At 35.3% G+C, this 22,477-nt stretch overlaps 2 protein-coding genes across 3 annotated transcripts; one reads left to right on the plus strand and one right to left on the minus strand.

Annotated features, from left to right (window-relative positions):
* The first annotated feature begins 1,172 nt into the window (after nucleotides 1-1,172).
* Nucleotides 1,173-9,058, plus strand: LOC132316033 (WPP domain-interacting tail-anchored protein 1). 2 transcript variants are annotated; one of them, XM_059814518.1, is made up of 5 exons: nucleotides 1,173-1,241; nucleotides 3,366-3,940; nucleotides 4,350-5,278; nucleotides 5,791-5,982; nucleotides 7,573-9,058. In XM_059814518.1, exons 2-5 carry the CDS (start codon nucleotides 3,397-3,399, stop codon nucleotides 7,759-7,761), a joined length of 1,854 nt encoding a protein of 617 aa, XP_059670501.1. In that variant the 5' UTR covers nucleotides 1,173-1,241; nucleotides 3,366-3,396; the 3' UTR covers nucleotides 7,762-9,058. The 2 variants fall into 2 exon arrangements, with proteins under 2 accessions (XP_059670501.1, XP_059670503.1); XM_059814520.1 differs by having other exon boundaries at nucleotides 7,577-9,058.
* Nucleotides 9,059-10,973: 1,915 nt separating this feature from the next.
* On the minus strand, nucleotides 10,974-14,377 carry LOC132316034 (pentatricopeptide repeat-containing protein At3g02330, mitochondrial). The gene has a single exon (XM_059814521.1). It carries the CDS (start codon nucleotides 14,189-14,191, stop codon nucleotides 11,519-11,521), a length of 2,673 nt encoding a protein of 890 aa, XP_059670504.1. The 5' UTR covers nucleotides 14,192-14,377; the 3' UTR covers nucleotides 10,974-11,518.
* Nucleotides 14,378-22,477: the final 8,100 nt, after the last annotated feature.

The raw sequence follows: 22,477 nt of genomic DNA on the forward strand, positions 1-22,477 counted from the left end.
TCAGATGTCTCAATCATATAAAGAGGACCATGTGAGGGTTTATCAAAACATAAATGTATGTGTGTGTGTATCTATTACACATACACTACTACAAATGTTAATAGCATCTTTATGGTCATGTACAAATGTTTTATGGATTTTTGTGTATTGTTAATATTGTATTCGTATTGCAAATATTGCGTTCTTATTATGGTTAAAAATTAATTTACTCAAATATCGTCTTTAAATAATTTAATATCATATTAACTAAATTATATAGTCCATAGAAAAGTGATTGTGATTACCATCCCTCCATTTTAATGATGTTTATAAATTATTATTATTATTTTGAGAGCCATACTGGCTGGTGTTCCCACGCCCTTGGTGAGGGAAACTAATTCCGTCAAATACTGGGATTTGTTTAATTTATCACTAAAAAAATAGTGTTCTCATGAATTAAAAAAAAAAAAAAACTGTTTTCAAAAAACTATAAAGCATTGGTTTGTTAACAAACTTTTTCTTAATTGAGGAAAAATAGTTCTCACGAAAAAAAATTAAAATTGAAATTTTGTAAAATAATTATAAAAAATTGTCAACCGAAATAGAAAAATAGCCCATTTGGCAATCACAGTTGTTTTGCACTTTTGTTTTGACCCGAATCAGAAGCAATGTTCTACTTTAGGGTGTGTTCAACACTATTTCGAAACTTGTTTTGTAACGTAAATTTGTTACAAGATTTTTGGAAGCAAAAATATGAAAACATGTTTAGTAAAAAGTGTTGCAAGTTTGAATGGTTAGTTAAAAATGTTAGTTTAGATTTTTTTTTTGAAAAGTACTTTATTACAGTGCGGAGGCAAATAAAAGCATCATTTTGGTGCTTCTGATTTTAGCCTCAATTTTAGAAGCGATTCAACAAATATTACCAAATACATTTCGTACTTTTACTTCATTACAGTACACTAATAAAAGCAAAAATCATGAAACAAAAGCATTAGTCAAATATATATATTTTTTATTTTCAGTTATTGAAAAATAATGCAACCAAACAAGTCCTTGAATACTCTGAACATATTGGGCCTCCGGCCCATGGTGGAAGGTAGATTGACCCATAACTTAGGTCCATGAACCCCCCTCCCAGGCTCGCGTTGTCTTAAAGTCAGTTGCTTCGTTCGAGATTGTCAGGGCGTACTTCATTTCATTCTCTCTCTCTCTCTCTCTCCCTCTCCCTCTCCCTCTCCCTCTCGCCCGACAAGTTTCTTAAGGTACGTCGGTGTAAATATATGCAGCATATGTGTTAAATTTAATTCTTTTGACGATAAATTTATTGAAAAATTGTGGTGTAATTTGATTGATTCAGACATTTTTTCCCTATATATCACAAGTTTTGAATTGGGAATCTTAGATTGTTGATCTTTTGAATTTTTGGAATGTGCAGATGGTAATTTATGGTGAAATTAAATCTGGGTTCTTTCAATTATGAACACACATGCAATCTGCAAATATAATAATACACACATAGATGGATAGATTGGAAAGTATCATATAATGGATAGCTTCTATAGTTTTATCACATCTACTGTTATAGAAGATGCAAATGACAAATCACATGCATAAAACCCTAGACAAAGAAAATTATTAGATGAACCATGGTAATGATACACTTGTTGTTGTTGATGTTGTTCTCAAATTTGAAAGTTTTCATAGCTGTAAGTGGATACAAATTATAAGATAAAATTAGCTTATTACGTTGGCATACGTCGAGAGGAACAAAGATTCATGGAGATGTATGGCCATATATCTCTCTTAGCTCCAATGATGAGATGGGCTTGCTTTATGCTATGTTTGGTAGGAGGGCAGGAAGGGGTGGGAAGGGAGGGAAGGAAGGAAAGTGCTTTGATTGCAGTAAGGTGAAGGGAGATGAAATGATGGGCAGATAGATGAGGCATCCCTCTGGGCCAAGTGTGTTGTTAAAGGCATGCCCAGGCTTGTGCCTAGGCTCGAGGCTCAGGTTTAGCGTCTGTTGTCATCCCAGACTCACTGATGTTTACTAGGCGCGCGCCTCGGTTGCGCCTCGTCCTATTTGTGAGGCGCGCTTCACTGATATTTATCTAAAAAAATACGATTGTTCTATTTCTTAAGCCAAAAAGGGTACTTTTGGCAGCTTAATAAAAAAAAAGAAAGCCCATGCATATGATAGAAGGAACTTCTTCTTATCTTTGTTTACGTCCCTCTCTTTGTCTAGTTCTCTTCTCTCTCATGTCTTTTTTTTTTTCTTGTTAACAATTTTTTTTTTTTGGTTAAAATATTTATTTCTTTTTGTGCTTTGTTTTGCCATTCAAAAAAACACATTTTGCTTTGCCTTTCAAGAAAACAAATTTGTGCTTTGTTTTATGGTTGTTGGATGCTTGTATAGTTGATAGATTTACTTTTTTATATTTGATATTAATTTTTAGAATATTGATATGACTTATGAGACATGAATGTTATTATGGTAGTTTAAATTTTCAATTGTGCGCCTCACTTCACTCAGGTGCGCGTCTCGCGGTTAGGCTCCAAACGACCTCTAGTGCCTTGGGCCTTTAATAACACTGGGGCCAACCGATTTACTTCGGTCCAAAATTGGGCAGAAGAGTGGTGGAAAGAAGAATATTTGTAGATAAAATTGAAAGGACTATATTATCTTTATTAATTAATCCTTTCATGTGTATTATGTCATATTGTAAGGGCATGGGTAAAATCATGTTGATTCCTCATTTTACCTTCCTATCAAATAATGGAAGGTGTCACCCCTTTATAATTTTATTTTCCTTCTGTTCAACCAAACAAAAGGAGGAAAGAACACATTCCCCTTTTCCCTTCTATCCACTTCTCCATCCGTCTCACCAAACGTAGCATCAGGTACTCCGCTCATATATCATAAACCATCATTTACTAATAGAAATTTTGGTTCATAACAACACACACACACAACACCCCCCCCCCCCCCCCCCCCCCCCCCCCCCCCCCCTTCTTCCCTCTCTCTCCTCTTCCCCCTCTATTTTTCCCTGATTTTATGTAGATGGTAATTCATTCATTTCCACTCTCAAATAGACTTCTCACACTTAAACCCCACATTATCCGGCTCCTAATTTTGGAATGTCCTTTCACAACCCAATAAAGGAATTGGGAAAAACAAAGATACTGTTTTTAGCTTTTTCTACAAGGGCATCTTTTAACCTTGTTACCTGTGATATGTTCAATTCTTCACTTATAATATGATCTATCCTTACCTCCTTGCCCCCTCTCTCTCTCTCTCTCTCTCCCCTCCCTCCCTCCCTCTCCCTATTACACCTGATAGCTCTTCAGTAGTTACCCAGAAGTACTAACCTGATATTCCATCTTTTCAGGTCTCAGAGCTGCAAAAACTGGACCATTGGAATGGATACTAATGCAGTTTATGTTGCCACTGAAGGTGTCAATGCGGGTGAGTTGGAGGCACATTCAAGTACTGTTCACCCACTTGAAGGGATCTCGTCCAGTGGAGATATAATGCAAGAACTAGAGGTTGTAACAAGAGTTGAACTAGATGTGGCATGTTCTTCTGAGAAGTTAGTTAACTTGAATATACTTATGATGCACGTGGCTACGAGGGAGAGTGATTTTGAGGGCTTTGTTTCAGAGAGAGAACATATCTCAAGTGATTCTGCTGAGAAGGCACTGGAATTTGATCTCTTATCTGGAATTTTGGATTCAGAGGTTAGCGAATTGACTGACTTTATATCTACTCTCCAGATGGAGATCATAAATGGCCATGAAACTATATCATCACTTGAGCACTTGGGAAATGTTTTCGAGGAAATGGAAGAAAAGTTACATGATTCTGAAGAATCGTTAAAGCAGTCACTAGACCAGGTATCAGAAATAAGGATGCAGTCTGCTAAGTTCCAAAGGATCTTGTTCAGTTATGGTGGACATGAAAATTGTAAGCTTACTTATGCTTAAATATATTTATCTTTTGGTTGGGGGGTTGCCGTAAATTTAAGGCACTGAAGCCACCACTTAGTAAATCCATAAGTGCTCCAATGCATGTTCCTACTAAAACTTGCTTGGTTGACTCTGTTAGCCACCATAGAGTTGATTCATGAGAAACATTAATGCCTGCTATTTTGCTAAAACCTGAATTTCTGCAGGTGGTGAATGAAATTTTTGTATGTCATTCATATTTAATTGTCCTGGTTTTGCAGCTTCCTAGTAGTCCTCTGACAGAAAATTTGGTTTGGATTATAAAATGAGATTGTACAAGTATTTTGATATTTTCTGCAGGCATAAAGACATGTGATCCATATGACAAACCTTAGTTGTCACTAACTCTAATGAATGCATGTTTACAGGGAATGATGACAATGGAGTGGACTTTGTAGAAAATGGTGAAAACCTGAATGCAAAGATAAGAATGCAGACTGCTGAACAACAGAGGCATGTTCTGAGGATGCTAGAGAAATCTTTGGCAAGAGAGTTGGATCTCGAGAAGAAGGTAGCTGATTCAAGACAAATTGAAGATGAACTGAAACTAAGGCTGAACTCTTCAGAACATGAAGTGTTTTGCATGGATGAAGAAACATCAGTCATTTTGGAAAGGTTGTTTGAGGCGGACAATGCTGCTGAGGTTCTTATGGGAATTTCCAAAGAAATATTAGGTCAACTCCAGATAGTTCAGTTAAATCTAAATAGTTCACTTCAGCGAGAAGGAGAACTGAGTTCTAAGCTTCAAGATTCCATGGAAAAGCAGAAAGCGGAAGACAGTGCTTTACAGAAGCTAGAAAGCAGCCTCAGTGAAGCCAGAAATAAATTAATCGTCTCCAATTCAGCGGTCTCTACCTTGAGGGAGAAGGTGAGTTCACTTGAGGAGCAACTGAAAGAATCTGAGAAGGTGGATTTACTTGAGAAACAGTTGAGGGAATCTGATATTCAGATACAGCATGCGGTGGCATCTGCTGAAGCAAGTCAGGAAAAGCAAAGCATGCTGTATTCCACAATTGTTGACATGGAAAATGTAATTGCGGATCTGAAGTCAAAGGTTTTAAAAGCTGAAAACCGGGCTGAGAATGCAGAAGAGAAGTGTATTATTTTGTCTGAGTCTAACTCTGACCTCAGTGAAGAATTGAGTTTTCTTAGAGTTAGAATGAAATGCTTGGAGGCATCGATGCATCAAGCTGAGGATAAAAAAGTGGCAATGGCAAAGGATATCAACATCCGGACTAAAGTGATAACAGATTTGGTCATGAAACTGGCTCTTGAAAGAGAACGCCTTCACAAACAGGTCTTAAAGTACACATTTTCTAATTTTTTTTAGGTGCAATGTTGGCTAAAGCTTCACATTCATGTTTTCATCTCAGCCCTGTCCCCCCTCAACCGCGCCCCCAGGAAAATAGAAAAGAAAAAGGAAAAAAAGAAAAAGGATTTGGGATGTGGTCACTGAAGTTTGACAAAAAAGTTGTTTTTCTGCTTGTCCATCCCTAGCGGTGTCTGAAGAATATTAACACAAATATGTTGAGCTTTTTCAGATACTGACATATCAAATACTGACACAAAGACTAGATAATTCTAGGAAATAGAGTTTGGAATTTAAATCTATATAAAAAAGACCACTGACCTAGCTTATTTCTCTGGGATATAAAACTTTGGATCTTAATAGATTTCTTGAAGTGGAATGGTCCTATTTATCCGTTCAAATAATTTGAGATGTATATTGATCATGCTTTCCAGTGATCACTTCAATACATACTTCTCTCTCCAATGTTCCGTAATTAACTATTTGTATTTCATACACAGATATCTTTGCTGACGAAGCAGAATAAAATTTTGCTGGAGAATTTACTGCATAAGAATAAGAATTCTTCTGTAACTTTGAGCCATGACGGCAAAGGAATTGGCAAGGGAATTTTGCTTTCCAAGCATGATATCACTACCACGACTTGTAAAGAAAGTAAAGAATCAACTAAGTTCTCTGCTACCAGTTTTGAGGTAGGTTCTGGACCAAATATCTTGTTTGCTTAATAATTTGTTGATTTGCATATTCAATGATTTAATATGCAGAATCTTATGTTACTTTACTTCTAATGTGGATGAAGAAGTGCCTTCCGTTGTAAGGGATCTGAAACCACAGATGCAAATCCTCCCAGTTACCTTTTCTGACCTAGCTAATTTGCACAAATTTTGAATTAGAATTGTTTTCATATCTTACTTTATGTGAACACATTTTAGAGGTGAATTGATAAATAACTTAATTGGTATACCATTTGAATTTATGTTATGTGGTACATATGGTACATGGTACAATATGTATGATAAATGCGGTGTATGCCTGCTCTTATTTTATTTTTTGGCATTATTCTAAATAACTGAACACAATTTTATGAAAAATTGTTGTTGAGTCCCTTAAAGTAACGGAGAATATTTAGTTTGGCTTTTGTTTTGCCCCCATTAAGATAAAACTTCTGGGCATGGGAATCTAGAATTAACACAATTTATTTTTGCCCTCTGCATTGGAGCCTGGAGGGAGTCATGGTATCTTCACTTCCTTCTTCAAATAAATTATATGGGTTCCTGCGAATTTGCCATATTGGCAAAATAACTTGAAATTTATAAATTGAAGCTTGAATAAAAGATGTAGTAACATAACAACTAACATACTTACCAAATAATTGGTTAACCAACTGTTCCTCCATGCCCTCCTTTCTCCTTCCCTCTTTCCATTCCTTTCTCTCTTACAAAGTGGAGAATTTTTTATTTCAAGTTTTTGTCATTTTCATTCCTAACAAGATGCTGTTCTATATATATATATATTATTTATTTATTTATTTTTTTCTTTTCCTTTTGTGTGTGAGAGAGAGGTTTTACTTTTCCAGTGACATAATTTTCACTGTAAGATTTTGATTTAGCATTCCTTTAAGAAAGCCTTCTTGTTTTTTTTTTTCCAAAAACCTTGTTTCACTTGTGCTACCTCATTTTTTTTAAACCTTGGCAAGAAACTCAGTGACACACCCACTTTTGCCCCTAAAGGGGACTTGAGCCCTTGACCTTCTACTTTGGAAGGTGAGGAAGTACCACTAGGCTACAGCCCTTTGTAAGTACCTCATTTCTTTGTTGACTTCTTTGTGAAGTTTTTGTGCTATTCCTTTATCCTTCTTTATAGACCTGAACACCAGTGATCAGTCACTTTTTGCTCATATTTAAATTTTAAGTAAAGAAATGAAATTGTAAAGCTTTGGTCAGCTGCAGTTTCAATATTCTTTTACGAGGTTTATGCATACATGATGACTTGGCTTAAACTCCGACACATATTTCAATAATCCTTGAGGAATCATATGGAAATGTCTCAAGCTTTGGTAGTTAAGTCGTGATAGAACTGCAATTTCTTTCAAAGTATTATTCCAGTATCACAAAGACAAAAATATCCACTTGAATGCTCAAACACTAAATTGTTGTTGTTTTTTAATCTTACCATTTCTTTGCCCCTGCTCCATGTGTGTTACTGCAAACATCACTGTGATGCATAGGGAGATTATGTATCACTGTTTTGAATCATATCTATCCCTTTTACTCTGTTTTCAGCTAGACAAGGAGCCAAAACAAGTTTCTGCTGGTGAGGCTGAATTGGGGCCTGCTGGTTCTACATCCAAATTTGAGACTCAGAGGAATATAGGTGCAAGGCAGCTTAACTTTAAGTGTGTTTGTATGGGAGTTCTCACTTTAGCGATTCCAATCATTGCAGCCTTGTTGTTTCAACATCCAAACAGCTAATTTTGATGGTTTTGGTGGACCTAATTGTCTGACCTGGGGAGTTCATGCTCTTCACTCATAGAGAACCCTAAATGCAAGAGAATTGTTCACTCCTTTCAGATTGGTTGGTGAGTTTTTGAGTTTCTTGGCTTCCCATAAGCTTCTCTCACCTTCTGTAGGAAAGCTTTATAAGGATGGGTGTTGGGAGAGCGAAAACTAGCATCATGATCGATAATTTGGTCGAAGATATGATTGTCTATGTACAATTTACAAAATTTCATCAGATCGATCTGCACTAAGGATAGTTTCAGGTATTTGTCTCCCTCAAGAAGTCGTCGAAGAAAGTTCCTTCCTGTCGAGCTTCTTCTACCTTTTTGCTAACAGATCTTATGTAGAGCCTCGAATCAAGATTTTGTTAAATAGAATGTATTAAGCAGGTTATGTAAGAGATGACCCTCATCAAAATTTTGAAGTAATGACAACTTAGTTGCAGGCTTCGATGTCTAACTATTCTATAGTATCGTTTCTTCCCTATATCTTTTCATTCATGGGTTATAATTTGTTTTTGCATAAAAATTGATTAGTTTTGTCTGAAGCCCAATTCACCGATTTCACTAGCATACTGAGTGACTGGTTTTGCAGTAATCCTTTTATTTATTTATTTTTTTTCCCTTGTCATGTCATGCACATTTCAAATGATATGGTTTGTTTTGGTTTCCATGGGTATCTTTTCATTGTTCAGAACAAAATAGCGGATGAATTGTTATTTCCTATTGTCAAGAGAAATGGTGAGTTTTCATTGGTTTGGTTGGGTGTACTATCTGGAGGTACTGAATATTTTTCTGTTCTTGGGGCTCTCTTTTTTGGTGCGTGTGTGAAATCAACACCAGCTTTATGCAGCTTATAACCTGCATTCTGGGGTTTTTATCTCCTCATAATGCTTTTAGATATGAACAGAAGAACATTGCAACATTTGGACAGAGATCAAAGCAATTGGAATTAGGAATTACTCAATGGCCTAGTTGGTAACTTGGTAGAGCGTCCAGCTCCTCGAACAGGTTTACCCGTGATCGATTTACCCGTCCCCTGTACATGACCAAGCACGACTCCAGCATCCAATGTAACTAAAATCAGACCACAGGATTCAAAGCAAAAGCACGAGTCAATCACCATTGGGTTGAATGTTCCAACAAATCAACGGGGCAGTGGCCTAGTGGTATCAGTCTTTTACTTCCTAAAGGGAGGTCAGGGGTTCAAGTCTCATAAGAGATGTATGTGTGTGAGTACTAACTAGGAAAAAAAAAAAAAAAAAAAATTTGTTCCAACAAAGTCTTTGGGCAACTTCTTTTATAATTTGATGCTAGTTTTATGAATCATTTAACAATCTAGTTGAATTTCTCGAGTCCTCTCAATCTTGTTGATCTTCGATCCGATAATGAGTAAGTCTATTTTGGTGACTATATTGCGCAAAAATCGTGCAATCACAATGCATTTGTTCAAATGCAGTAAGTTCATTTTTCAAGACAACTAATTCATGCTCCAAACATAGCAAAAGGTTTAATCAAATTTTTTTTTTTTTTGGCTATTAACCACTTCACAAGTGAATTGAAAGTTTACTATTGTGTGGACTTTGGTGGTCTCACATGTTGGTGGTGCACCATTATAGTGGCATTCTACTCTTTGGAGCTTAAACAAATATCTCCAAATTATAATATCTATCTACAAATGTCAATGTATTATTTTATTTTTTTAAAAAAGCTTTTATAAAGCATGTCTTCGTCTTGCGTTCCCTGTGGAGGTTGAGAAGAATGAGCTTCCACATTGACTATGAAAAGAGTGTATAATTGGCTCTATCCCCTCCATCCAAAAGTCCCAGAATGCCATAATTAAGAACTTAACTTGTATATAGTGTGATGCCACGTAGATATGTGGACAAGTCAAATTTTAAAAAATTAGGATACAGGTACGGCTTGGATACGATTATATATAAATATAAATTTTTGTTTATATACATGTATTGAGGATTAGTATTATAAAATTTTAATTCATTTCTAATTTTTATAGTAAAATTTGTAATGATTTTAATATTATATATACAATTATTTCACTATTTTATCATAATAGTATTTTTATTTTAAAAGAACATATATTATTTAATGCTTCGCTCATGATATGTGTATAATGTTAATTTTATCTATTCATATTATTTTCAAAATTACCGGGTAAGCTTGTGTTAGAAATATTTGAAAGTGTCGGCTAAGTGTCCAAGAAGTGTTGGTAAAGTGTTCGTACATATGTCCGAGGAGTGTCCGAGTTTGACGTGAACACGACACCGATGCGACTCTTTCGTACAAGTATCTACTTCACAGTTGTGAAGAGTTAAACTTTTGATAGAACTAAAAAAAAACTATTTCTCTAATTTTCATTTTATACTAAAATCGAAATGAATGTATATATATATATATATATATATATATATTTATTATATACAAATGGGCAATTGCCCAGTTGCTTCAAATCTATCCCTCTAAAGGGGAGGTCTAAAGGGAGTTTGCTTAACCTTCTGAAACAAAATATAATTTCTTTTTTATTAAATTTTCAATAAAACAGTACTAAAGCTTTTTTGGTGTGTGTATTTGTACATATCATATACTATGTTTGTGAATTCTTATCATAGGTACTCTATTTTCAATGTTCTGTTTAAAAATTTACATGTACATGCTGTAAACATTTCATGCCAAACATAACGTGCTAACTACATGAAATATGAAAACAAATGGATAAGCAGGCATATGCTTTAGATGAAAGGGTTTTAAGTGAATTTTGGTAGTATTTAGTCTTTTTTTTAAGAATGGAAAATTTGTTTTGAAAAGATTGTAAGATGTGAATTTTGGTAATAGTATTTAGTCTTTTCCATGATAGTTTTAAGAATGAAAAAATTGTTTTTGTTAGACTGTTGAGATGTTAGAGGAAATTAATAATAAAATTTCGAATTTGTAGCAATTTGTATTCATTGACATGGAAATGAGTACGGATACGTCCACCTACAGAACAACCGCCTTAACCAATAATGATAGAGAATTTTAGAAGTTCTCATTATTATAAAAAGGTTACCACAAGAAGTGCATAACTATATTATTATTTCAACATAGAAGCTGCCTTTAGTAGAATGTTGCACTATCAAAAACTACTATTTAATAAATTGCTTAGAGAATGTTCACTTGGAAGCCCAAAATCCCATTTATTATCTATTATTTATAAATTGCTTCTTAAATTGGATACCAAAATCCCAAAAATGTGAGAGAAAACTAGCCTATTGCCTTACAAATTTGTTCAGCATTTCTGCTTTATTGCCTCAGTTTCCTGATACTTCTCATCCCAGAACATTTTAATCCATAAACTTCTCAGATCCAAACTACAAAACTATTTTGTTGAACTAAACATGATATCGTTTTTATCATGCACACTTATATAACCTTGAATCTTTTTCATAGTGTCAGTTAATCTATGAACTTTCTGAAAGTCATTGTGACCCACTCTTGTCCTTTTCCAGCACTTCTTCCCTGTTCTTGCTGAATTAGCAAAAGCATGGGCAATCCCAGTCTTCTCATATTAGTTTCCGAACTAAATCTTGGTTCAGTGTGGGAGGGGAAGACCAGAGACATACATAATCTTGAATTATTTTGCACAAAGTGATTGCTCTTTTCAGCCTTCTCATATTCCCAAGTTCCTTTGGTGGTCAAAAATTTTGAATTCTAAATTAAAAGGGCTTAAAACTTCATATTCTAAGCTCTTCTATGTGCTCATGTTCTGTCTCCTTGTCATCGAGTATAAAATCAATATCTGTTACATAACCAACCCACTTCATTTCACCTGTTAGCACATCCAGCTTCTCATATATCTCGTTGCATCTTGGATGAGCTTTGTCCCCAACAAAAAACATATGTACCTCACTCTGCACCTCAATCCAGCTGCAACCTGGCTCCTTTTTCAGCGAACTATACCGCATCATCTTCCTCATCTTCGAAACTTCATCCCACATTCCTGCATCAGCATAAATATTCGATAGAAGAACACAAGCAGAAGAGTCTTGAGGGTCCAATTGCAGAAGAGAACTTGCTGCTTTTTCTGCTACCTCCACATTCCCATGCATTCTGCAAATACTAAGCAAAGTTCTCCAAATAACGTCATCTGCCTCAAAAGGCATCTCGTGAATAAGCTTCAACGCATCCCTAACATGGCCTGACCTCCCTAATATATCCACCATGCATGAGTAGTGCTCCAACTGAGGGTCTAATCCATAATCACTTTGCATTGAATGGAAGTAATGCTGCCCTTTCTCAACAAGCCCCACATGTGCGCAAGCTCTGAGGACTGCAAGAAAAGTCGCATGGTTTGGTTTCACATCCTCCAGTTGCATGTCCTCAAAAACCTTAAGGGTTTCTTCTCCAAGACCATGCTGAGCATAGCCACTGATCAAGGCATTCCATGTCACGAAATCCCGCTTTGGTGCTTTTTCAAACGTTAGCCTAGAGTCCTGCATGTTTCCACACTTTGAATACATGTCGACGAGAGTGCTGGATATGAACACATCCGATTGCAATTCTTGCTTGATAATTTGGGCATGGATCTGCCTCCCAAGTCCAATAGTTGCCAGATTAGCACAAGTATCAAGAACTGTTGCATACGTGAAGTTATCAGGTTCAAGTCCCTGTTCTAACATTCGAGAAAAGAATTTCTGAGCTTCCTCACTCTGTTCACGCAATGAGAACCCAGAGATTATTGCATTCCCCGAAACTGTTATTTGTTCCCCCAGTCTGTCATGAAGCTTCTCTGCCTCTTCCACCTTCGCACACTTGCAGTACATATCCACAAGAGCACTTCCCACAAACAAGTCCAACCCCATACCAGATTTGATAATTCTGTTATGGATCTCCAAGCCACTGTTCAGAGCTTGCCTGGCAGCACAAGCTTTCAGAACACTACCATAAGTGAATTCATCAGGTTCCATCCTTGAACGGAGCATCCAAACAAATAGTGATAGTGTTTCCTCTTCATTTCCATTTTGCTCGTGAGCTGCTATAATTGCATTCCAAGAGACGGCGTCTCGTCTCTCCATTTCACCAAACACACAACGAGCTTCAGCCAGAGCTCCACATTTTCCATACATGTCCAAAATGGCATTTGCAACACAAACATTGGGCAAGAAAGTAGTCTTAATTGTTAAACCATGTACCTGGATCCCTTCTAAATGCCCTTTGATTACTGCACAAGCGCTAAATGCACCAGATAGGCTTATTTCATCAAAACCAAGACCAGACTTCAACAAAAGCCAAAACAGCTGCAAAGCTTTAAAGCCCTGATCACCTCGAGCATACCCAACAATCATGGCATTATAAGATTGTAAATTGCGATGTGGCAACGAGTTAAATAGCTTTCTAGCCTCAGACAGATTGCCACATTTTGCATACATATCCAAAGTGGCAGTTCCTAATATGATATCAGATCCAAAATCAGCCTTTAATGCATGACCATGCAATTGAGAACCCAATCTCAGTGCAGATAAACCTGCACATGCCCTGAAAACACTAGCATAAGTAGATTGACTTACCCCAGCACCTTCTTTTTGCATCTCTTTGAATAGTTCTACACCACCTAGCAGCTCACCATTTTGAACACAACCCGCAATTATAGCACTCCAAGAAACCCAATTCTTCCCAGGCATTGCATGAAAAAAATGCAGAGACTCGTCTAATTTCTTACATTTCGCATACATGTCTAGAATTGCACTTCCCGTTACCACATCATGATCAAAACCCATTCGGACAGCACGCCCATGAACCTGAATCCCCACATCATAGTCTCCCAAAGATGAACATGCTTTCAAAACAACAGCAAAAGTGGTACGGTCCACAACCATACCCATCTTCCCCATCTGCGAGAAAATGTCAATTGATTTTTGATAATTACCATTTTGCAAGTACCCCGAAATCATAGAATTCCACGACACCACATCTCTTTCGGGCATCAAGTCAAAGAATGACTGTGCTACCGCAATATTTCCACAACCCGCATAACCAAAAAACATCGTATTCCAAGAAACGGTGTCTCGTTGGGGCATTCTGTCAAATACCTTGTATGCACAGTCTAAGTCGGAACACTTAATGTACATCTGAATCAAACAATTTTTAACGAAGGTGGTAGGATCGAACCCGGATACGATCATGCGAGCGTGGGCTTGTTTTCCCGGATTCAGCAATCTTTGATTTGAGCATTCCTGGAATATGTGGGAAAATGTTTTTCTATTGTGGGGTGTTTGGCGTGATGTAACTGTAGAAATCGCACAGATATGTAATGAGCATATGGGTATTATAGTGTTGTAGAGAGACTTGGATTTGGATGAGAAAAAGAAGAGTCTTGTAAGGCAAAGGGGAGAAATAAGATGTGCCATTGAAGTTCGAAGTCATCCTTTGGCGGGTCTTTTGATCGTTACATTTTCTTTTGAAAATTGGTTACCTGTCAGCCCTGAAGGCCTGAAAAACAAAACGCTGCGTTTCATAAATTTGTGTAAGTTTTTGTTTTTATGAAAGCTTAATTGGAGATAAAACTGAAGTAGAGCTTAAGAGTTGTATTGCTAGTTAGAATATACAAAGTAAATAAGTTACTCATGTGTCCCAAAAATTTTGAGGTGGTTGAAGAATCCAACTTTTTTATTATAGTGAGTTTTTAATAATTTTTTATTATATTAATAAGAGTGAATTTTAAAATTTATTCTTGTTAATCAAGTTAATGTAACATGTGTTGGGATTTATATGCCCTGGCAAAGCAAATTCCTATTTAGATTAAAGTGACATATGTTCCTGACATATCTGAAATATTTATGATTTATATAATTGGTGAATTCAATGTATTATGTTTCGATTCACTATGAAATTGATAGTGTCCCTGTGATTACAAGAAATATTTATATATATGTATGTGATGGCAATCAATGCATGATATATACGTAGTAATTATAAATTCTTCATAGTCGGTAATTATGGATGGACTCATAATTAATTAAGACTTGAACTGGATCCGCGTTAGGTTGAGATATATTGCAAGAGCCGTCGTATGCAATTGCTCCCTAGCACCGTCATAACATTTGACCTTAAGCATGAGAAAATTATAGACTCTTTTATTAATTAATAATTACTTTGATTTGTTCGGCGGATTCTTCGGAATCCTTAGATCGACACTTTGGGTAGTTATGTAATTAATAGTTAGAGGGTTATATTTTCAATATTTGCATCATTGCTACTTGTATTTATTTTGTATTGATTATGGTTGATCACAAAGTAAATTCGAAGGCCTTCGTATGTTTTTAGACAAAATGATTTATTATATATTTATTTATTAAATTATTATTTTTTTGTCAAACAAATGTTTTATTGTGATCAAGCCAGAAATAATCAAAGGTACCAAAATAAATATATTAATTAAGTAGTCGGATTGATGGCATTATTTATCCGATAACTAATTATGCATAGAGGGGTCAAAGTGCAATATTGACTTAGTGGTTATTTATTATTTAATTGGAGTTCAATTAATATCTTTTAGTGGAGTAGAAATTAATTTATGAATTAATTGAATTGGGTCCATGGACCGGGCCAATTATTAATTCATTGTAGCCAATAAAATAATAGGCCCAATGGATTCTCACTCATAGCCCAACTTGATATTGGAATCATATTAGATTTGAGACATGTGAATTAGAGAATGAGAATGATTAGTTGTTTCCTTTTCTTTACCTTTATGTTACCTATAAATATATATGGTCTATGTATATTTTAGGTGTGATTTTTAGCAGAAGGAAAAAGGAACATATATTTTCTCTCTCTAGAAAATTAGGGTTTATATTCTCATCTAATGGAGGCTCCCACAAGCCTAGTTTTCCAAGGTAATTCATGGAGGCTTATGAGTGATTCCTAAAGGCAAAATAATCACCAAGAAGATGGAGATCCAAGGAGAAGGCATCTTGTTAAGGGATCTACAATAAGTGAGAACATTCACTTTAGAGGAAAGTTTTAAAGGTTTACTCAGACCTTTGATGTAACTATTCAATCCATTAATTGAATGATACATCATATTTTTATTTTTGCATAAAACTTGTCTCTATGTGATGAATCAAGATCTATGAATCAAAATTCCTCGAAAAGTTTTTAAAACTTGCACGTTTCCCGACAGTGGTATCAGAGCGAGGTTTGATTCATTACTAGAGATCATGATTTTATGAAAATCATCATTCATGGATCCAAAATTATATTCATATATATTTTTATTGATGTATGTTGATGTATGATTTAATATGTTGATATATATTGATACGTGATGATGTATGAATAACTGTGAATGAATGATGATGTATGGTTGGGCCATGGATGAAGCTTATAGGAATATTGAATGTAATTTTATCTTTGAATGAATGTAATTAAGGCTTTGATTTAGCCGTTTGAAAGTTCAATGATGTAATTTATTTTTCCCATTGTATTTCAAGTTGTAAATATTTTTAAAGCCATGTAATATTCATCAAAGGATGCTATGAAGCTTCAAGAAGGTCCAAAAGGGTTAAATTATGCTTCAGTAATTTTCTGGAATTTTTTCGAATTTTTTGGAATTCTTCTGGAATTTTTTGAGGCTTAATTTAATTTTCTGGGAATTTTTCTGATTTTTCTGGAATTTTTCGGCGTTTTTCCAGTGGCCAGAGCATCGCCGGCGGCGAGAAGAGGCGTCGGAGGAGGCTGGAATCAGATGTGGTGCATAGAGGGTCAGCCTGGCGCGTGAGGAACACGCGTCAGGAGGTGACATATGCTGGCGCGTGCAAGCCAAGGTTGGATGACCTCCACGCGCGTGTAGGCGCGTGGAGGCGCGTCCTACGCGCCCACGCGCGTGCCAGCGCGTGGGGGCGCGTGGGACGCGCCCCAGGTGCGTACCAGCGCGTGGGGGAGCGTGCCTTCACCTGCAGCATGCCCCAGGCGCGTGTGAGCGCGTATGGGGCCCTCCAGGCGCGTTCCAAGCGGTGTTTTGCTTCTCCTGGTGCGTATCAGCCTTATGTGGGTGTTTGCAAGCCGATGGATGATCTTCCCGCGATACTTAGAGTAGTTAAATGTTAAAAGCTGATTCCATTGGCCATTTTATTTGCTTTAGCTGTTATTTATTTATTTATACGATGTATGAAATGTATGGACTATATAATTGTTAATTAATTATTATTCATGCATTGGATCCATGATATTTAATTAAATGACTTGATTTATATTAATTAAATTATGAAAATTAATTGGATTTAAATATTAATTAATTTGAGGGCATTTATTGGGAAACGAAAAATCATTTTTGTAAATTATTTTTAAAGTGTGCCTCAAATTAAATATTAGTGAATCATTTAAAGTCCAAATATTTTCTAAATTTAATGGGATTAAAATCAAGACGTTTTGCATGCATTATATCATGTAAATGAATAAAATGAAAACCCTAATTATGAATGATTAAAAATTGAGTGGGAGCGGGGATTTTTTACATTGCCCCATGGCCTTTGTTATTAACACCATTGTAATTAGATCTTTAAAAATATCGCCCCACGCATGATTTGAAGAGTTTTAATATTACAAGAATGGTTAACTCATGAAAATAATAATATTAAATGTTCATTGTAATTAGATCTTTAAAAATAAGGCCCTACGCATGATTTAAAGAGTCTAGATTATAATGACAAGATATTTAATGTTTTATTTTTCATTAGAGCATTAATAACGTTATACACTCAATCTAAAATCAATAGTGTTAGCTCCCCAACGGAGTGGTCTATACTAGGTGATTTTAGAAAGGCTAAACATAATCGGGAATCATTTCATATAGATAGACAAGGAATTGTCTTAAGAGATATGGAAATGATGGGATTTGCCCGCCAATAGCAATAATGAACTTCGCCAACCGAATAAGTTATTGGCGTATTGGTTATTCGATTTTTCATGCAGTGGTTAAGGGACCCACATACTATTTTAATGGAAGTGCTCGCCTAATAGTAAATGAATCTCAACAATAGTAATAATGAACTCCTCCAACAGGATAAGTTATTGACATATTGATTGGTTGATTTATTATGCTATAGAGTTGAGGGATCCGCATTAATTAAAAGGGATTGTTCACCAATAATGATAATGATCTTTTGTTCGATTGAGATTTATTGTATTATGTGGTTAACAAGCTCATTTTAATTTTAAATATGCATGACATTATTAATAATTCACCTAGCATATTGTATGAATGCATTTATATTCAATTTAATTATGTCTAATCCAGTTTATCTGCTTGCTTACATATTCAATGTAACTGGACGTCATTAATATTGACTGGGAAAGGAACTTAGATATTTTATTCACAACGTAAGGGTACAAACGTATTTACTACTCCTAAACCTAATCCTTTTACTTTAAGATACCCAAGAGAGCATTAATGCTTTGAATAAGTGAAATAAGGCAAATGAGATGACTTGGTGCAATATTCTAGAGTTTACCTCGAATACGCTCCAAAGCTAACATTTACATTATTTTATTTTCTTCAAGCATCATGTTAAATGTCAATATGATGTTTTGGTGAGATTAGATAGGGCGTATGCTTACGTACTATGTCAGACTTGAACACCATTAAGATAGCCTAAGGAACTCCAGTATGAAATCGAATTTTGGAAAATGATTGTTTATTATTTAAAAATTAGCTAGAGATCAATAGGGCTGACTTGAGCGGTAAGTTTCAAGTTGACATGATTATTGCCTTATTACCAAACTCGTTCGATTCTGTTAGAGTGAGCTAAATAAGGAATCAGTTTGAGTTCACACTCGCTGATATTCTTATAGAATTGGTAACAGATGAAGGGATAATCAAGAGTATGGGCGTTCCTATCAATCTAACCTAGTCTATACCATCTTCTTCTAGGCCCAAGTGGACGGGCAAAGCAAAGAAGAAGGATGATAATAGGACTAGGCTAGCACAAAACATGGGTATCCAAAAGGTTAAAGGGAATAAGGCAGTGTATGTTGAGGGCAAATTAAATTATTTCTTTTGCTGCTAACGAAGACACTAAAGGACGAACTGTCTAAGCAATGACGTGGTATATGTAAATATATATTTAATCATTGAGCCATGTTATGTGGTTGTATCTATTAATTCCTGATGAATAGATTCTGAAGCTACTAAACATGTTTGCAATTCATTGCAAGGATTTCAGGAATCCAGAAGCCTCGATGATATGGAATATATTTGTACTTGACCTAATGTTAAGGTTGTAGCTAAGTCAGTGGGAGTATTACATCTAAAATTAGAGAGTATGAGGATATTAGTATTAGAGAACTATCTTTATGCACAGATGTTAGACGCAATCCCATTCTTATTTCACTTTTGGTTTATAAAAACTGTGTTGTTATTTTTTAAAACTGGTTTTATAAAATTGAATAGATATGTGATTTCTTCTGGTGCATTGAAAGATGGTTAATATACTATAATCACAAACTCTTAAGATTTGCAGGATATAGAAACTAATGTTGCATATTATAGATTGAATGTTAAGAGAAAAATTGTTATTCCTGACTCATTGTATTTTTAGTGTCTATTTTTGGGTTATAATCAATCAAAATGAGATTCAAAGATTGGTCAAAGAAGGTTAATTACCTAGTGAGGCAGAGGAGCCTAAACCAAACTTGTGAACCTTGTTTTGAATGATAGATAAATAGACATAAAGGACAATTGGAGTCGGTACACACTGACACGTGTGGTTTTATGAACATCCAAGCAAGATTACTCATGTTTTGGATAAGTTTATCTGATGCAACACAAGTCTTAAACTCTTGGTATATTCTGAGAAGGTCAAGACTGATGTGGAGCACAGATTAGGTAAACTTATCAAGACACTTCGATCTGATCGAGGATATGAGTATTTCTTGGGATAGTGCAAAGACTATATGGTCAATGAGCGTGTTGTGTACCAGTTTTCCGCAATTGACGCTCAATGGATTGAGGTGTCAAATAGGAATAACAGAATTTCCGTTTAACATGGTTAGATCTATGAACAGTTATGCTACATTATCTCTTTCATTTAAGAGTTTAGCATTAATGACATTGATGCGCATTATGAACTGCATTCCATCTTAGTCTGTCTCAAGGATACCGTTGAGCTGTGTTTTTGACTAAATCTTAGTTTGAATCACATGCGCATATGGGGTAGTCTTGCACATGTGCGCTTGATATAGACAAGTAAGTTGGAAACAGATCATACACATGATAGATTTGATAGCTACTCTAAAATGTCACTAGGAATGATTATTTTATGATCTCAATGATAAAAGTTGATTGTTTACACTCACTGTTTATTTATAGGAGAATCATATTATGAATCACATACCTAATAGCATAGTGTTAGAGAATATGGTAAGAGTATCAGATGTACCACATATGAACACACTTTGTATAGAGATTTAGAATTATAGATGAATTCCCTATTGATGCGTCAGTATCATCTAGTACACAGATTCCTTCATCGGTACATTGATGTAGTGGGAGGATAATTATCCAATCCAACAGAATCATGTTTTTAGGTGAGACCGCTATGGACATCCCTGTTAAACATGAGTTAGACCCAGTAAGCTACACGGAAGCGTGAACCGATATGGATACAGATCGTTTTGGCGAGTTACTATGAAATCAGAGTTGGAATCTATGTATTCTAATAAATTCTGGGATCTTGTAGAACTTTCTAGTAGGGTGATACCTATGGAAGGCAAGTTAATCTACAAAAAGATACCAGAAGATTTCTTAGTGAATAAATCATGAGTGTACAAGGGAATGTCATTATTTTTCTTAATTCTATATATTGATGACATCCTACTCATTTATAATGACGTGGAAGTTTTGTTATCAATAAAAAGGTAGTTGTTCAATTACCTTTAAATGAAGGATTTTCAAGATGTAAGCTATATTCCTAGGATCAAGCTTTTGCAAGATCAGGTTAAAAGGAAAATAGGCTTATCTTAATAATCCTACATTGATAAAGTTTTGACCAGGTTTGGTATGCATAACTCAAAGAATGAGTTCTTACTTTATTGATATGGATTGCTCTATCTAGTAATTAGTTTTCCAAGACTAGCAGAGGAGATTGAGCAAATGAGACTGGAACTATATGCTTTGGCATATGGGAGTCTCATATATGCCATGGTCTATACCAAACAGGACATCCGCTACATTGTAGGGATAGTCAGTAGATATCAGTCTAATTCTGGACTTGATAACTGGTCTGTTGTGAAAAATATCATTAAGTACCTAAGGAGAACCAATGATATCATACTCATTTATGGATGTGATGATATGGTCCTAGTCAGGTATGCTAGTTCTGATTTTCAATCAGAAGTAGATACTATGAGGTTCATGACTTAGTGTATCTTCATTTAATGGAAGGGAAATCAGTTGGTAGAGTGTTAAGCAGATTTCAACTGTTGACTCAAATCTGCAGGTGGAATACATTGCAGCCTTAAAGGCGGCAAAATAAGCCTATTGGTTTGATCTCACTAATTTAGAGGTTGTGGAGCATATTAGCCTGCCTATCGAGCTATATTGCGATGATAGTGCAGAAGTAGTCCAAACCAATGACCCAAGGTTCCATAAATGAACAAAATACACTGATAGGAAGTATTATGTTCTACATGATATTGTCCGGCAGGAAAATGTACTTGTGGTTAGAACATTGCATTGGAACACAACTTTGTTGATCCATTAACAAAGGTGTCATCGATCAATAGTTTTGATCAACACCTGGATAACATTGGAGTTAGATGCAATTTGAATTGGCTATGAGGGCAAGTGGGAGCTGTTGGGATTTATATGCCCTGGCAAAGCAAATTCCTATCTAGATTAAAGTGACATATGTTCCTGACATATCTGAAATATTTATGATTTATATAATTGGTGAATTCAATATATTATGTTTCGATTCACTATGAAATTGATAGTGTCCTTGTGATTACAAGAAATATTTATATATATGTATGTGATGGCAATTAATGCATGATATATACATAGTAATTATAAATTCTTCATAGTCGGTAATTATGGATGGACTCATAATTAATTAAGACTTGAACTGGATCCGCGTTAGGTTGAGATATATTGCGAGAGCCGTCGTATGCAATTGCTCCCTAGCACCGTCATAACATTTGACCTTAAGCATGAGAAAATTATAGACTCTTTTATTAATTAATAATTGCTTTGATTTGTTCGGCGGATTCTTCGGAATCCTTAGACCGACACTTTGGGTAATTATGTAATTAATAGTTAGAGGGTTATATTTTCAATATTTGCATCATTGCTACTTGTATTTATTTTGTATTGATTATGGTTGATCACAAAGTAAATTCGAAGGCATTCGTATGTTTTTAGACAAAATAATTTATTATATATTTATTTATTAAATTATTATTTTTTTGTCAAACAAATGTTTTATTGTGATCAAGCCAGAAATAATCAAAGGTACCAAAATAAATATATTAATTAAGTAGTCGGATTGATGGTATTATTTATCCGATAACTAATTATGCATAGAGGGGTCAAAGTGCAATATTGACTTAGTGGTTATTTATTATTTAATTGGAGTTCAATTAATTTCTTTTAGTGGAGTAGAAATTAATTTATGAATTAATTGAATTGGGTCCAT

Source organism: Cornus florida, unplaced genomic scaffold (assembly GCF_030987335.1).
Source record: "Cornus florida cultivar Cherokee Brave unplaced genomic scaffold, ASM3098733v1 CherokeeBrave_3.0.0_Hap2_Chr07, whole genome shotgun sequence".
In the NCBI taxonomy this organism is placed as follows: Eukaryota; Viridiplantae; Streptophyta; class Magnoliopsida; order Cornales; family Cornaceae; genus Cornus; species Cornus florida.